Genomic DNA, 16982 nt, shown 5'->3' on the forward strand with positions numbered 1-16982 from the left:
TGTACTGTTCACAAAAAGAACTAAGACTAGAGAAAACTCTATACACGTAAAACTTTATATCTAAGATTCTATGCCGGCCGTAAGTGTCTATTTTGAAAATTAAACAACCAATTTTCGAGTAAATAATATATTAAAACCTTAAATTCATCGGAAGACTTGCTAAATTTGTAATATCTGGGGAATTACATAACCAAATGATAATCTTCCCAATTAAAGATATCATGTGATAACTAAACAACCATAACGAGTGAGCATTTTCCAGTTAAAAAGTCGGTATAAACCTATAACTAAATAATTACCTACTTGCTAAAAACTAGTATTGCTTTAACCTACCTACTATCATACAAAATTACTTATATAATAATAAAGCCAGAAATAAATAATAATGGGTAATTTTGTGGTATGTCCCAGCAGGTTGTCTGAATTCATGGAGTTTTATGTGAAATTCTCACGATTAAGAATAATTATAGCACAGTAATAAAAAAATAATATTCTCATATAATTTGAGCTTTACTTATTCTCCTCTTGGAAAGTTTGATCTCACAAGGGGTTTTCGAACCTACCAAAAACATGCAATTCACATTACATCGACATGCAATTGAATGAATTCACATACCATCTGGGCTTGTCATATTTTAAATTATATTTTTGAGAAAAAAATTATAGCACTAATTTTAGAATTTTTACAATCATATTGATTGTATTGAAAAGTTAAAACAAACATGAATCATTCAATTTTCTTTGAATTACATCAATTACTGCTTTATACTGAACCCAGAAAACCAAAAAATCAACTCTTCCCTAAAGCCAAAAAACGTTTGGTTAGCTTTGGTTAAATCATAATTACGTTTGGTCCTCGCTCTTTGAACATTATCTTCTTTTGGTGAATGACAGATGAATTATATTACGAGAAAATCACAGTTTTTCACCACTCAAACTCATCACATTGTAGTAAGAGTGATCCGGAAACCGCTCCAATTCGATATAGTCAGTCTCAGTCATTATCAGATTCTCCAAAAGAGACACACACTCTGAAAATGAAGGCCTCATATTGGGGTCTTTGTCCCAACAATAGTACATGATATTGTAGATTTCCCTTCTACAGTGCTCTGGTTTGTCTAGTCTGTAACCATCTCTAACTTTTCTCATGACTTCAGCTGCTGATAATCCTGGATATGGAGTACTGCCCAAAGTGACCACTTCCCACATTAAGACTCCAAAACTCCATACGTCGGATTTGACTGAGAATATGTTGTCATATAGAGATTCTGGAGCCATCCACCTTATGGGCAGACGACCTATATTTAAATTTAAAGCTTTAACACAGGTTAATTTAGAATATTAACCATTACCTTCACTCTTTCGCTCATAAACATGTGAAGTGATAACATCGCGAGCGAATCCAAAGTCTGCAACTTTGCACACATGTTCATCTGTGATGAGGATGTTGCGGGCTGCCAAATCTCGATGAATTATCTACATATAGAAATGTTAAATATGTATAATATAACACTAGCTAAAAATGTTCAAAAATAATACTTTTGTACGTTAGAAATTGTTGGATGTGCAAAGTATGGATTAGATCAGGAAAAGTGGCCTTTTGTAGATTTCTTCATATGCAGATAGTATTATGCAAAATTACTCTTATTCCTTATCAAATACTCTAATATTTTTCATTAATTTTTAATTAGCTTCAAAATTGCACGAAATGAGTCTAAAAGTTTCAAAAGTGCGCATCAAAACGAAATAATTCCTGCCAGAAATCATCATTCAACAAAATTCTTTTTTTTATTCCAACTAAAAAAATTCAGTTTTTTAAAAACGATATCTCCAAGGCAAATATGGACACAGAACAGGTACATATAAATAACATCAAAACAAATCGATTTCTCATATAAAATGTTTATGGTTGCTGAGATATTGACCTTAAAAAATGTATTAAGAAATCAAAATATTTCTAAGTTTTTGTCTCTGTTTTTCAGGAATGGTTTAATGTGTACCTGTAATCAGAGGGTAAAGCCTACTTTTCAATAATTGTTTACACAATTTTAATAGACTTTAAATTTACAAATTTAAAGTGGCATAGAGAAAAAAACACAATTAATTTAAATGTGGTGATCCCTATTGTAGTATTCTTCCCCTTTTTAAAACCTCACTGATATTCAATGAAAAAATGATTAGTTTCAAAGTGCTCAACTGCTTGGTTAGGTTTGAACTTTTCCAAAACCTTGAATACAATAAGCAAATGTAAGACAAGTTTATAGTTTATAGGGAGGTCCAAATCTTGACCTTTAAAGACAGGATTTACCACTGCAACCTTAAGACTATCCAAATGATTTAATCCAATCTATCTTTTTAATCAAATTTGATCTGTTTCAAATGATCATGCGTTCAAATGAGTCATTCTAAAGTTGACTTATTGCCCTAGACCCATAAGTAAAATCTCATAGGAGTACATGACTTACTTATCATTCGAGGACAGTTAACTCTCGTAGTTTAACAACTGGAAAATACACCTTACTGTATTCAAAATGAATACCATAAATACTCAAAAACAACTAGGTGCTACAAAGAGGTTCGGATTGGATATATTCCTGGTCTGCCTACCGGCCAGGTGATTGACATCTGATGCCCACTTTAACCTGGGATCTGGATACACCCCAATTAACTGGACTGGTTCCAGATACACAAAATCAGTCTGCATCACAGTCAGAAGGGAGAACATTTTCTTAGATATCTTATGAGGGTCATATTAGAAATAACTTCAAAATAAGATCAATCTAGCTTCACATGGGGACATATAATGTGGAATATCACACGAGTCTAATGTTGTAAACTATTCTGGTTCTGGTCTTGGAAGGGTTTGCTTGAAGAGACATGATGACGCCTTAACAAGATCATTAACTTTGCTGATAGTTATTACCTCTCAAGTGTTTTAATTACATTCCAGTTTTAAAAAACTTAATAATAGCAATGTTCTAACTAAAATCAAAACAAATATTGTTGAGGTTATGGTAATAAAACCGACAGGAACAGCTGGGAAAGTTTCCATTTTTACCTAATTATCCTTCTCTCAGTTGTGCAACTTGCGAACTCCAGAGGAAGATAGATATATGATTTGATATATTTGGCTATATCTTGTATTACATGTATTGACATCCTTATCTGGCTTTCGTTTTAACGTTTTCGTACTCTGTCTTACTTACCGTGGTCGACTGACCCACATATCTTCAGAGCTATCTCTGTATTAACTAGAACATCCCCTTTAAGTAGCGCTAAAATACTCGGCAGTGGAATGCCTGGAATGCGGATATAACCGGTTCTTGGAAGCGCCGTTTCTTTTATTAAAGGGGAGCGACTCTTTAAATATTAAAGGGAGTTTAAAAATAGTTTAAAAGTAATTTTTCGGAGAACTAGAAAACATAAATATGTAAAACCTCATATCGTTGGAGTTGGTGTAAAGAGAGTTAACCGATGAGCATATACAGTCTGTTCCAGATAAGGATGAACAGCATGGGAATATCGGAAACGGTAATAGATACAAAATCGCTTAAATTGGGAAAAAGTTGCTCAATTTAAAGCGAATTAAACATCTGTTTTTAGACCAGCTAAATTCCGGGTAGTTACAAAGATATCCAAAAAGAATTTAGCGGTTTTCGTTTTTTGCAAATAACTCTTATACGGTTACAATTAAAGGAATAAAAGTTTTGCTTTAAGACACTTTTTTGAAAACTTCTTAGCAGTGTTACCAATTTTCTTGTTAAATTCTTACTTTTGGAGATACATTTTTAAGCTTATGATTTTCACACAGTCTCAATATCGAATATTTACATTTTTAAAGTCGTCATAAAATTCCCTTTTAGCCAAGTACTCTATTTGATTTTTTTAAAATTATTTAAAAGTATCCTTATCTGGGACAGACTGTATTCGTGTCTCATTGCAAGAACGTAAATTTGGATTTCTATATTAACACTGGAGAGTTGTGGGAAAATTATAATTATCCAGTGAATTTCCCTCAGAAATCTATATAAGAAAAATTTTTTTACTTTTCTCAAAAAGTTAATAACTATCAGAAAAATGACATGAGGCAGAGCACAAAACATATCTCTGAGGAAATATGGAAATTAAATAAAAATATGAAAAATATTTTAAAAAAATTCCTATATAGTATTTGGAAATATATAGGAAAAATCGCCGAGGAAAATGCATGTGCATGTGCAAGAATATTGCATAAATCTGACGTGGCATCCTTTCCTGTTATCCCTTTAAACCCTACCAGAATAGTGTCAGATTTATACGATATTTCATCCCGTTCTATTTTCCCATCCAAAAAAATGAGTCTAATTTCAACTTGATGAATTCGACAACTACAATTGTCTCAAATTGAAACTAAAATCCATGTCACTGATGGTAGATAAAACTCCTCTATTTGACTAAGATTACTAGTTTGCGTTAGTTTACCCATAAAAATTTAGAAAACTAGAGAAAGAGCTTTAAGAATCCTAAGGAGCTAGAAAATAATAAATATTTCTATGTTCATAATTGTTATGGTAATGTTTATAATACTTGCATATTAAATTTAAGCTTGCGTAATATTGGAAACGTAAGTATCCCGATGACCATAATAAACGTCTTAAAGCTTTTAAATAAGACATTTATAAAAGTTCTAATAACAGTTTTTGCAAGCAAGTTTATTTGCATCTGCTTGATAGAGATTAACTAAAGAAATACAGCTATAATGGGGCCATTGTGAACATGTTACACTCTTTAACTGTTCGTTTTTCGTTTCAACAAATAGCTCTATAATCTTCTTTGTAGGTCACACGCTCACTTTCAAGACCACTGAAATAGTTGAATTCTTCACCATCGGAAAGTGGAGAGACCTCATTCCTATTCATTTTTTTAGCTCTTTTCCTTTACCATATATTTGCTATTTGTTGTAATATCTTCTTGTTATATTTACTTATTTATTTATTTTTTGTTTCTTTTCTTTGATACATTGAGGCATTGTGATCACTACTTTTCTCTACTTATCCTCTCAGGTAACGAGAGATGGACCACCGAATTTCCTCCGTTTTGAGTATTTACGCGACTGGATTTTAATTTAGAATATCAAGATAAAAGTTTAGCAGTTCAAACCATTCAGATAAACGTAACTTTATCTAGTTAATTTACGTCTGACTCTCCGTTGAACTTATGGCCACAAAATTTCATATCGCCCGAAAATTTTAAATTGTTATTTACCACTTTAAACCGTGGTAAAACTTGCTAGTTAGAAATAGACAATATCGATATACGAGTAGACACGCACTGGCAAGAGGGTTACTGGTCCGGCTCTCATCCTTGTCCATCCCTCCCTTTACCCCAATAGACCCTGTACTTGATGTTAATTATATCGTTGTAAAGGTTAATTGCATATTCGCTTAATTTAATTTTTAAGTCCGTTGAATAATACAAATATAAACGCACTTCTCAAAAAAAATCACAAGGGTAATGTGGAAAAAATCCCAATTTTCAAAAATGTATTAATAGTTTATGATCCATACTATGCCTTTGAGACGGAGATGGGATATACAATATCATGATGACCATAAGGGTTATTTTACAAAAGTAGTTACTTTTGTGCGAGGGGCTTAAACTGAATTTTTATTCCCGCAGATGAAGCCTGAAAATTCCCGATGTTGCCGGAAATTTAACAAATATTTATTTGAAATCTTTGTCTAGATGAGACCATAAATAATCACTCAAATAACCATATTCCAACTCACCCCATTGGAGGATAGAAAATCCATCCCCTTCGCCACTTGATGACAAAATGACGTCAAGTCCCTTGAAGTCAAAGTCTTGCTTTTCCCATGCATGTTATTATAGTACCTTTCAGCCCTAGAATCCCTCAAATAGCTCTGCAACTTCCCCTGAGAAATATATTCCATAATAAGGAAAATGGGCTCTTTGTCTGTGCAGCAACCCAACAGTTTGACCACATTGGGATGAGGTTCTAGCATCTTCATCACATGTAACTCGGAAATGAGGTCGCTTTTCTCTTTCTCGTTGGCGTTTTCCTTGAGAGTTTTCACAGCTACTATTGTCAGACCAGACTCTTTGCCTTCCAAATCCATTGCTTCGCATTTCCAGACTTGGCCAAAAGCTCCCTCTCCGAGGATGCTGAAGAATTTAAGACGGTGCCTTGGAAACTCCCAGGAATCGTTTTTGTCCTCTGAGGACTGAATTTGGGAGTCGCTAGAGTTCTAGAACGCACTTTTGTTATTAAATTTTCAAAATGAGTGTTTTAGTCACCTCTGGAGGAGCCCCCTCTCTCTGCCAAGGCTCATATCTATTACTATACGCCCTAGGCCCTCTCCATTCGTGCAAGTTTATGCTGCTTTCCTCCCTCAAGGCTGGAGATTTTCTCTGAAAATTATAACAGTAATAATTTAATCTAGCGAAGTATCAGTGAAAACTTACAATATCATCGCTCTTCTCCTTCTTTTTAAAGTAAATTTTCTTCCTGAAAATCACAGCTATAATCGCCACTGTAAGGAACACTGCGCAAATTGATATGATTGAAACTATAGTACTGGCCACTTCCGGAGACTTCACAGGATAATCTAGAGCATCCAGCTCATTCCCATTAGTGACATCCAGCAAATGCTAAAATCAATAATTTTCAATCTCATCCATTATCAACAGTACAGACCTCAAACCTTCTTAGTTGCTACTTCAATCTTCTCATCAACTTGCTTCTTCTTCTCGTCCACGTTTTCTCTTCCAGTCTGATTTTTAACAGGTCTCAAAGCAGTGACCTCAAGACTGTTATTCCGAGGTCTGAAATGAGGTCTTGTGGGCATGGGAGGAGGGTTATTTGCTATGTTGGCAGGGGGATTATTGAAGCTTCCCAAGTTGGACGGCAGATTGTAAGGGGTTTTTGAAGGTGAGTCGGGAGGGCGAGGGTTGAATTTGCCGAATGGATTGAAAGGGCCTCCTGGAAAGGGAGGCCCGGATAGGGGGGGTTTGTAAGGAACGGAGGAGTTGAGGATGTTGACGTAGACTTCGTTTTTGGCTTCCAGTTGACCGTCGCTGAGAGTGACATAGAGGTGCAGGTCGGTGCCACCCTATTATGAATGGAGTATTCTAAGTCAGGATTGATGAAGAGATGTTTAATTGTGGATATTGGGCCTGATATTGTTTATTGATACTTTTATGCACCAACATTAAAGCATTAAGTCAAAATTGTCCTCTTCAGCTCATTTCTCATTCATACTTCTTATTCTTTGTCGCATACACTGATGTCCTCCAGATCCGTTATGATTTTTTTAAATTCAGAAAATCCCTCTAAGCCTACTCAGAAGAAAATGCTCTGAGGTTGAACTTAGAAAATATCTAATGATGATTGTTCTGAGTTCAACCTCATATTATCGTACTTATGCTCATAGGCTTGAGAACACTTTAAGTTTTTCTGTATCTTTCAATTTGCATGTTGGATAGTTTCACATTCTGGACGAAGAGGTCTTTTTGGATAAATACGTAGGAATCTATTTAGTGATATTTCTTATAAATGTCTTTCCTTCTCAAAAACACAATCAGGCCTCGTCAGTATTAACACTTTTAGACGATCAACAGTAAACTATTCCATACCTTTCCCTGTAAAGAATCGTTCAAATAAACAGTCCCCAAATGCGGATCTATTCTAAATGGTAGAGGATCAGGAGGTTTGTCTGATCCAAAGAACTGCATGGCTTGCAGTCCATACGTAAGATTATCATTATCATAATCGCTTCCATGGACTTGTACCACTTTGCTTCCAATGGGCTCGTTATCGGGTATCTGCCAGTTCCGATCCAGATACATTGATGGTGGGGTGTTTTCGGATATTTGGCAGCCACCTAAAACAAGTAATTTACATTTAAAGCAAATATTTCAACGCTCCTTAGACTTGCGAAATATCGGTGCCTTTCGACAGTGCATCTCGACCCAATAATTGAGCACTTTCACTTTACGAAGAATAATTACAGTGGCAAATCTTCAGAGAAGAAAGGTTCTTTCTTGTAACTGAATCATGTAATTGCAACTCAAATCCAAACAAACCGTTTATTTTTATTTGCTTCTTAATGTAATTCTTATGGACGTTGGGAAAAACGCGACTTAAAAAGAATGCGTTAATGTATGTTTGAATGGGTTCAATGATATTCGCAGCAATTATCAAGTTGAAATGAAATCATGATATTCGACCTTCCATATTAATGAAGGTGATAAATCAGTGGGGCATATATTGAATTGGCTTGTTCCTGGTAACACGTTGCTAATAGGATGTGTTAAGAAAAATTTCATTTTTATCAAGTACACTTAGGCATAGCATAGGCGAAATTGTATACTTTAGTAGGCCCAGACAGAGAGAAGGTCGTTTGAAATTTAGGTCAATTCGGTCAAAGCGGATGTGACGCTCCCTTTCACTTGGTTTTAGTTTGGAAGACCGTACAACACTTAATAAGTCCTCTTTGGCTCTCTGACATTTCACTTTTAATTTTATCCACACAAGTCTTTTAATTACTATTTTACGGTAGTGGTTCTTTTCCTTTTATCCTTCTATTCGAGGTTTCGAAAGTGATTAGCAATCGTTGCTTTACGCTGAATTTTGATTGTAATAATATCAATAATTAAGTAATTGCCTTTTATAAGCATTGGTATTGACTGGAACCATTTGCTACTTAGTCATATTCCCAAACAATGAGAACCAAGGTACAGCAAATACTAATCAAGTATGTTTTTTCTTCTTTTCTTGTCCTTCAAGTCCTTCCAACTCCAAAATTTAAGAAAAACGAGAACAGAAACGGAGACAATATCCAAATTCTCCCAGGAGAATCTGGATCAAACATGGCTTGGTAGTGAAGTTCCATAAATACACTGCTCAACATAAATTAGTCTTCAGAAGTCAGTCTCCAGATGAAAAGTCCTTAAAACTTCCACATCTAATTCAGTTTCAATCCAGAGAAATCAGTAATTAGAAAATTGAAATAACTTTGTCTTATTAAGACTTAGAGGTTATTCCGAAAACGCTTTGATTGCAAGACTTTTGAAGGGCAAATTTTTAATACATTGTGTCTGCAATACCTTGAGGAGCATATCCAAGAAGCTCAGATTACCAACAGAGGTTTCAAGTTCATAAACAACCATCTGCAGATAAAAAGTTTTCAACATATATATAGAGGGTGTCTTTAGCCTAGTGCCCATTAGAAGTATTTAGAGAACCGCGAAAGCTAGAAAATTACAATTTTGTATGCAGCCATTGGAGCCCAAGGTCTATTGATTGAAAATATTTTCAAACTGGAGGCACTTTCGGAAGTATCGGTAATTTAAAAAATTATAAATTTAAAACGTATTTTTGGAAATTTGTTTATACTGTAAAAGTTTTTGAGAAGGTGGACAGCTTTTAAAAAATCACTCTGTACAATAATAAAACCGTCCGGATATTTTTGGATTTATGTGTTGTAACTATTTTATTCATTTTTGAAGAAATTCTGCTGCTGTTCAATTTGGAATGAGCTATTACAAGTGGGGGGTTGCTATTTAAGATTACAAAGTTGGGGTGACTGGGGGTTAGAGGGTAGACGTGGGTAAGTAACATAAATTTTCATTTATTATTCAAACAGCTTCGCGGAATTGTTCAAATATTTTTTCACTCCTGAGATATAGCCATTGCAATTTTTAAAATGTCACCCTGTATACAGGGTGTTTCAGGTTTCAATGCACAAACTTTAATCGTGTATTCTACGCTCGAAAATAACCCTAGTCTGTTAGATAAACTATATTCCAGAAACGATTCGTTTAGGAAATACTGGGCGTTAAAGTTTAATTAAAATAACACCAAAAGTCTATTTTTTGCAGAATCCTTTGAGGTATTTCAATTAAATTTTAAGGGGGTTCATAGCTATGAAAGGTGCATAATTTGCCATACGAAATGGTTTTTTAGTCTTACCAGTGCCGCGCGTAACGGCACGTCACTAGCTATTTAAAAAAATGTACGCCACTGCGTTTTGGAAAAATTAAATTTATTTTTTGATTCCCCATCCAAGTCCGAAGAAGAAACTCTTCCCAAAAACGTCCAATTTTCGAGCAAAATGATTGTAACTTTTTGTGTGAATTCCTTTATTTGTGCTCATCCTATAATACTTAAGAACACTATTCAAAATTAAAATTAAATTATTTTCATCTCATTTTGATAGAACGCACCGTTTTGGCTCTAAAAAGTTAAGAGTGCAAGGCTGATTATGGTCAGTTTGACATTAGAATTTTTTTCAACACCCGGTATTTCCTAAACGAATCGCTTCTGGAATACAGTTTATCTAGCAAACTAGGGTTATTCTCGAACGTAGAATACCCAATTAAAGTTTGTGTATTAAAACCTGAAACACCCTGTATCCCCATGGAGTTTATTACCCTGAAACACCCATGGAGTCGGCTGAAGATTGTCTTATATCTTCAGTTACTTACATTAATTCTAATAACAACCTGTAGTAGGCAACAGAACGCGGCATTGAACCTCATACAACGAAACTTTCACATCTTTGGACTTTCAAATTGGACACTTACATCTGTTAAACATGCATATTATGATCACTACTAATTGCCCGGTGTATTTGTAATTAGGCAGTTTAACTTTTTTTCATAATAATTGAACCACCATGGTGATTTTTACCTTTCAGGCAAATTTACCAGAAGCGAGAATCCCTAAATGAATTTCGAAACGTCGCAGCTAATTAGCGAACGATTGGCTCCACTCAAATTTTCCATAACAACGTCGCTTGCTTGATCTACATTAAATCGGCGATCTTCCGACAAGTAATGCAATGGAAATTTCTCCATTACGCTTAATGCAATTCAAACCGCCACACTCCATAAAATTTCATGCCGGATCAAACAAAAGCAAAATACAAAAGTTATTCAACATTCAACAGGACTTGTCTCGGTTCCAAGAACCTTGAGGAAATAATTATGAATAATTTGCTCGAGCCAAAGGTATTTCCAACTGTCGAAATCAAGCCTCTAGATTTATATTATCAAGGCAATCGGCTTTATTATATTTCGCTTTATGCGAATTTAGATACTCTCGGTTCGGTTTTTGATTCATTTTCCAGTGCGTTATTCAATTTTAATGCCGTTTTAGTAGACTTTAATGATTATTGTATGCGTCTCATTAAGCATGTCTATGTGTGTTACTTAACGTGGGCTTGTAATGTCGGGGACTGCAGGAACTTTATAGTTAGATAACATCATCCATCGCTACGTCGGTTTGTTCGTACCTCGCGAAGATTTTAAGATTCATGGTGATTAAGCCGAAATCGAGTTGAGAACTGTTTAATTTTATGCCGTTTCCTTATTAGTTCTTGGCACTAATTAAAGAAATTAATCATTTAAGGCAGGATTTTCTGGTTTCGGTTTGTCTACAAGGAATTAATCTGTAGATTGAACGGCCAATTTTCCGATTTCCTCATCGTTGTCGAACACGTTCTCATGGCTAGATTTTCGCACTTTTCCACCTCGAGTAATTCCAATTAAGTCGACAGGATTTATGGGTGCTAAATAATCGCTTAAGTATCACTCACAAGGGAAGGGATCCAAGTGTGACCCCCCCCCCCCTCCCCCCTCCACTATTTTAATGAAATTTCGCAGAGAAGTAGCGTAGATCTATCTAATAATAGTGATGTATATTTTACATGCCATCTTCAGGGTTTAAAGGGTGAAAACTACCCCTAAAGTTTCGTTGATTTTACGTTTTTCGACGATAACTTTTGATCCAGATGAGTTAGAACAACAAAAAAAAAACAATTCTTTTTTCAATTCGACATAGGCCTGTAAAGGTCCGGATAAAATATCACTTTTATTTATTTTTTTTCGAAAATTTCACTTTTTTTTGTTCCTGTTTTTACACGTATCCAGCTGTCTCGTTCAATTTTTTGCCATTTTATAAAGAAAACATTTCTCAATAGAATAGTATAAAGCAAAGCTCGATACTATATTTTTATAAAAAGTTATAACTACACTGCGTGACATAGAAAAGAGAACACCCCGTAAAAATGGTTTAATTTAAATAATTTTTGGTATGCATGTTTGTTTATATGTATAGCAGAAACGATCAAAATTTCACTCATATTTATCTACGTATTTACGAGTTATTCGGAATTTTAGGTTTTTTTTAAATATAAAAATTGCAATAAAATATCAACAATACAACTGGAAAATAACATTTATTGGAGTGTAGTGTGCTTAGAAACTGCGTAGAGATATGCCTAGAACCAGAATAGAGCGAAATTTTCATCAATTGAGCGAGTTTGAGAGGGGTCGAATGGTGGGTCTACGAGAGGCTGGTCTGTCATTTAGGGAAATCGCCACTAGATTGAACCGTAGTGTAAACACTATAGTGAGATGCTGTCAGGGATGGTTCGAAGAAGGGCAAACAGGCAGAGGAACAGGTACTGAACGACCTCGAAGAACTACAGAACGCCAAGATCGCCGACTCCGAATTATGGCCCTAAGAGATAGGTTCGTCTCGTCGAGGACGCTGGCGGATCAGTGGTTCGCTGAGTATGGAAGGCCCATTGGGATACGAACCATTTATCGCCGCATAAGAAGTTTTGGATTGATTTCCTACCGTCCCTATCTCGTGTTACCCCTCACCTTAAATCATCGTCAAAATCGACTATAGTGGTGCCAAGAACGGATACATTGGACTCTGGAATGGGATAATATCGTGTTTAGTGACGAATCCAGATTCTGTTTCGGTATGCATGATGGTCGGGCAAGAATACGAAGGAGACGAGGTGAAAGATGGGATCCTCAGTTTGCAATACAGAGGCATGTCTATCAGACTGTTGGGGTAATGGTTTGGGGTGCCATTGCATATGGTAGCAGGTCACCTTTAGTTTTCGTCAGAGGCAGTATGACAGCCCAGCGATACATCCAAGAAGTCCTGGAACCTCATCTTGTGCCTTATCTGGAAACTCTTGTTGATCCAGTTTTCCAACAAGACAATGCACGACCACATGTGGCTAGAGTGACTATGGACTTCTTCCAACAAAATGCAGTCAATTTGCTACCTTGGCCACCTCGATCTCCAGACCTCTCGCCGATCGAACATGTATGGGATATTATAGGTAGAAGGTTGCATAATTTACCCCATCCCCCGCAAACCCTAGCGATGCTGTGTCATGCTGTCCAGTTAGCCTGGAATGAGATCTCCCAAGAGGACATCAATCACCTCATTAGATCCATGCCTAGACATGTACAGGAATGTATAAGACACCGCAGAGGACCGACAAATTATTAAATTTTTTTTAGTTTTTAACAATTAAATTTGTTCAACTTTTTAATGAAGTATTTGTTTTGGCGTAAACAACATGCATACCAAAAATTATTTAAATCAAATCATTTTTACGGGGTGTTCTCTTTTCTATGTCACGCAGTGTATTTATATAAAAGTGTGCACACATGTTCGACCGCTTATAACGTCAGAACCGCAGGTCGCAAATGAAAATTTCTAATAATAAAAAAAGGTTTATATGTATATATCGAATCGATATATCGAAGAAAGGCCTGCTGAACTTGAAAATCCTGTAGAATACAGCTTTCACACAATTTCTCCAAAATGTGATTTATGTGACCAAGTTGCCGTATTTAAATGTTCTTGATGTAAAAAAAATGTATGTTTTAAAGATTTTTTCGATGAATATCGTTACTGCAAAACATATAATTCATAAATACCAATGAAATATTCTCTCCTACTTGTATATTATTCATGTATGGAAAAATGCCCTACGCTGATGCATTACGCATAATTCTTGTTAACTACAGAGATAATGTTAATCTAATTTTCAATTGAAAATATATTTTTCAAGGTGCCATTCTTTAATGCTCATTAAATAAAGCCTTTTTTATTATGAGAAATTTTCTTCTGCGACTTGCGATTCTGACGTTATAAGCGGTCGAACATGCGTGCACACTTTTATATAAAAAATTATAACTTTTTATAAAAATATAGTATCGAGCTTTGCTTTGTACTATTCTATTGAGAAATGTTTTTTCTATAAAATGGCAAAAAATTGAACGAGACACCTGGACGCGTGTAAAAACGGCATAAAAAAGAAATTGAAATTTTCGAAAAAAAAAAAACGATAAGTGATATTTTTCCGGACCTTGACAAGTCGATGACGAATTGAAAAAGGAATATTTTACTTATTTTTGCTATTCTAACTCATCTGGATCAACGAAAAATTGGCGAAATTTTGGGGGTAGTTTTCACCCCTTAAACCTTGAAGACGGCACCTTGAACCTTGAAGACGGTAAAATATACATCACCATTCTTAGATAGGTCTAATTCTTTGCAAAATGTCATTAAATTCGAGAGGGGGGGAGACACTTCGGTCTTTTCCCTTGTTAGGCTTTTCTCTGATTACCTCTTGAGAAGAAAAAAAAACTATGTCCCAAATTTTCTAACTCATGTGACACCATTATCTTGGTAACGAAATCTTAGAAATTTGATACTATTAAACAAAAAGATTCTGGTTTTTCAGGATATCGTTGGAAGGTCTCTGCACCATCATTAGCATGTAATATTATGTGTGCTGACCTTCGAGCAACATTTCTTCCTTATACATCTGAAACTCGAACTTTACTGCACATGAAAGAAGAGAACATCAAAGTTAAGATTATCGGCGTTCATCTGAGTGTGAATACAAGAAATAAGATCTATAGGACATCAGAAAAAGATATCATTTTGAAAGTCTGTAAATACAGAGTTCAATGCTCTACCTCAACGAAATTTTGAAGAGTGATGCGTTTACTGTTGTGTAAAACATACTCAAATTTGCAGTTGAACTGATAATTATACAGTGGCGTACTTGGAATTGAATTATTTTAAGAGAACATTGATAAAATCTTACAAATATGAACAATTTTGAAAATGTACCACTTGCGCCAATGAATTTTGAACTAACCTATTTAACATACAGTGCGTATTAACAGTAAAATGTGTGGTTGGATTGGTAATAAAACAGTGCCGTAGTGGAGCTTTGAGAAAGAACATGTCATTGAAGAAAAAACATGTAGAACTAAAATGTTACAAAAATAATGTTAAATTTTGATTGATCGAAATAGATGGATTGCACCAATGAGTTTTGGATAGTGGAGTTTAGATCAATTATTGAGTAGATAAGGTAACTACTACATGGTATTTTTTTAAATATGTAACTACTGAAGCAGTCAATCGGCATCAATAAGTTTTAGATTCACTCATCTATTAAGTATTGCATAGAAAGAAAAAATTCAGCTAGATTGATGAAGAAACAGTGGAATGGAAGCGCTTTGACCATTTGAAATCAGAAGGAATAATATTTATAAGATCTAGAAGAAAGAACGCTTATCTTTTTAAAATCTTACATGGAAAATTTTGAAAATTTGAAAAGAACAATTAAGACGTTCGTGTACGTTGAAACTTGTAAAGAGACAGTGGCGTTGTGAAGCCGCTTGTAAAGGTGGAACCAAGAAGCAAAAACTTGAAAACCACGATTATACAAAGAGACGTTCTGCACCAATGAATCTAAGACCCAATATAATTCTTTAAAAATTATGAATTAACAATATAATTTGTTGCTTAATGACTGAACAATGCAACCTGCAAACTCCATTTTCTAAAATCCCAATAGGTACCTGCCCTGAGTTGCAGTAAGGTAAGTTCTTAAGGCCAACTAAAGGTGACGTAATAGACTGGAGGAAAATTAGGATTTCCTCCTATAAAATGATCCTCAAAACTGGAGCATTACTTTTTTGTAAGACCGAGTGTTTATGAACGAATTCACTGAAATTAGTTGATACCACGAAATAGAAATCGTTGTAAGAACCCGCTTCTGAGTAGTTACTTATCGTAGATCAGAAATGCCTACAACATTCGTCCTAATGAATAATAATGTGAAATTATCATTTTGCAAACCTAACATGTACGTGCGAAGGCTAATAAACCTCAAAACGAAAAAATGTTCTTAAGAGAACGAAGACACTTTCATTCCTTTTCCTGTTATAAGCATTCATTAACTCAAATGCGCCCACCTTTCCCCATTAGGTACCCAAAAGAAAGTAGCCCAATCCATAGTATCCAGTGCATGATGGTTCACGCAATTAATCCACTAATTGGCACCTAAACAACGCGTCGAAATTAAGGATTTCTCCCCGAGGTCGGTTCATATTTTTCCCCACTGTCGGTGTCTCTCAAACACGGAAAGCACTTCGCGCACTGGAGGTTGCTATGGAACGGAAGCCATGATGTGCGAGGAAATATCTCACTTAATTGTGATGTATAATTGGCGATCCGTGGCCATACTCGCGGTCATGAAGGCGAAGAACAGTACTAAAGTCCACGCACCGTCGACGCCGTCGTTGAACAGGTTTTAGAAAGCTAAATGTAAACACATGATTTCAGTTAGTGGTGCAACTAACCACGAAGAACTAACAGTACTTCTTTGGGAGCGGGAGATTCGAAGATCTGATCAGATTGGTCGTCCATTGAGAAAAACCATTATTGAGCTTCAAAGCTCCCATTCTAAAATCGGCTTAAATGGAGTAAATCAAAATTAACAGAACAGATCAAATAAACAGATTAAGAAATAAGTTCCATTCCTCGATTATTAAAAGCATCGTAACTTATGTTTTAAGAATTATAGACCTCTCTAACTTTCTTGAAATGAAGAGATAAGTCCAAATTAGCTGTCTAAAATATCTACAGATTATTTTCTGCATGGGAATATAATATAGTCAAAATTGCAAAACACTTAGTAGAAAGTACCTGATAATAAAATTTGAAAGAGAATCTGCTCTTTGGGAAGGCCTAATACTCAAAGTATTGTCTATATCTCCTTGTTAGAGGACTACTTAGGGCTATCATAGACAGAATAGTCTTAAATTTATGCTGCTTAAAAAGTAAACTCAAGTTATAGCTA

The 16982-nt window shown here is 35.2% G+C and overlaps 1 protein-coding gene across 1 annotated transcript; it reads right to left on the reverse strand.

Moving 5' to 3' along the window:
- Nucleotides 1-111: 111 nt before the first annotated feature.
- Cad96Ca (tyrosine kinase receptor Cad96Ca) lies at nucleotides 112-16441 on the reverse strand. The gene is made up of 8 exons (XM_066397389.1): nucleotides 16096-16441; nucleotides 7636-7883; nucleotides 6705-7112; nucleotides 6466-6651; nucleotides 6298-6411; nucleotides 5769-6248; nucleotides 1353-1476; nucleotides 112-1298 (listed from the first exon to the last, which is right to left on the reverse strand). Exons 1-8 carry the CDS (start codon nucleotides 16148-16150, stop codon nucleotides 916-918), a joined length of 1998 nt encoding a protein of 665 aa, XP_066253486.1. The 5' UTR covers nucleotides 16151-16441; the 3' UTR covers nucleotides 112-915.
- Between the last annotated feature and the right edge of the window lie 541 nt (nucleotides 16442-16982).

This window comes from Euwallacea similis, chromosome 15, assembly GCF_039881205.1.
Source record: "Euwallacea similis isolate ESF13 chromosome 15, ESF131.1, whole genome shotgun sequence".
NCBI lineage: Eukaryota > Metazoa > Arthropoda > Insecta > Coleoptera > Curculionidae > Euwallacea > Euwallacea similis.

Bases quoted from the DNA above. Each gene is read 5' to 3' on its own strand.
- Cad96Ca (XM_066397389.1), bottom strand. From the start codon at position 16,150: ATGCACTGGATACTATGGATTGGGCTACTTTCTTTTGGGTACCTAATG. The intron at 7,884-16,095 runs GTGGGCGCATTT...TACTTGTTTTAG, and splicing joins TGGGTACCTAATGGGGAAAG to GTGGCTGCCAAATATCCGAA. The intron at 6,249-6,297 runs GTGACTAAAACA...AGTGCGTTCTAG, and splicing joins GAGAGGGGGCTCCTCCAGAG to AACTCTAGCGACTCCCAAAT.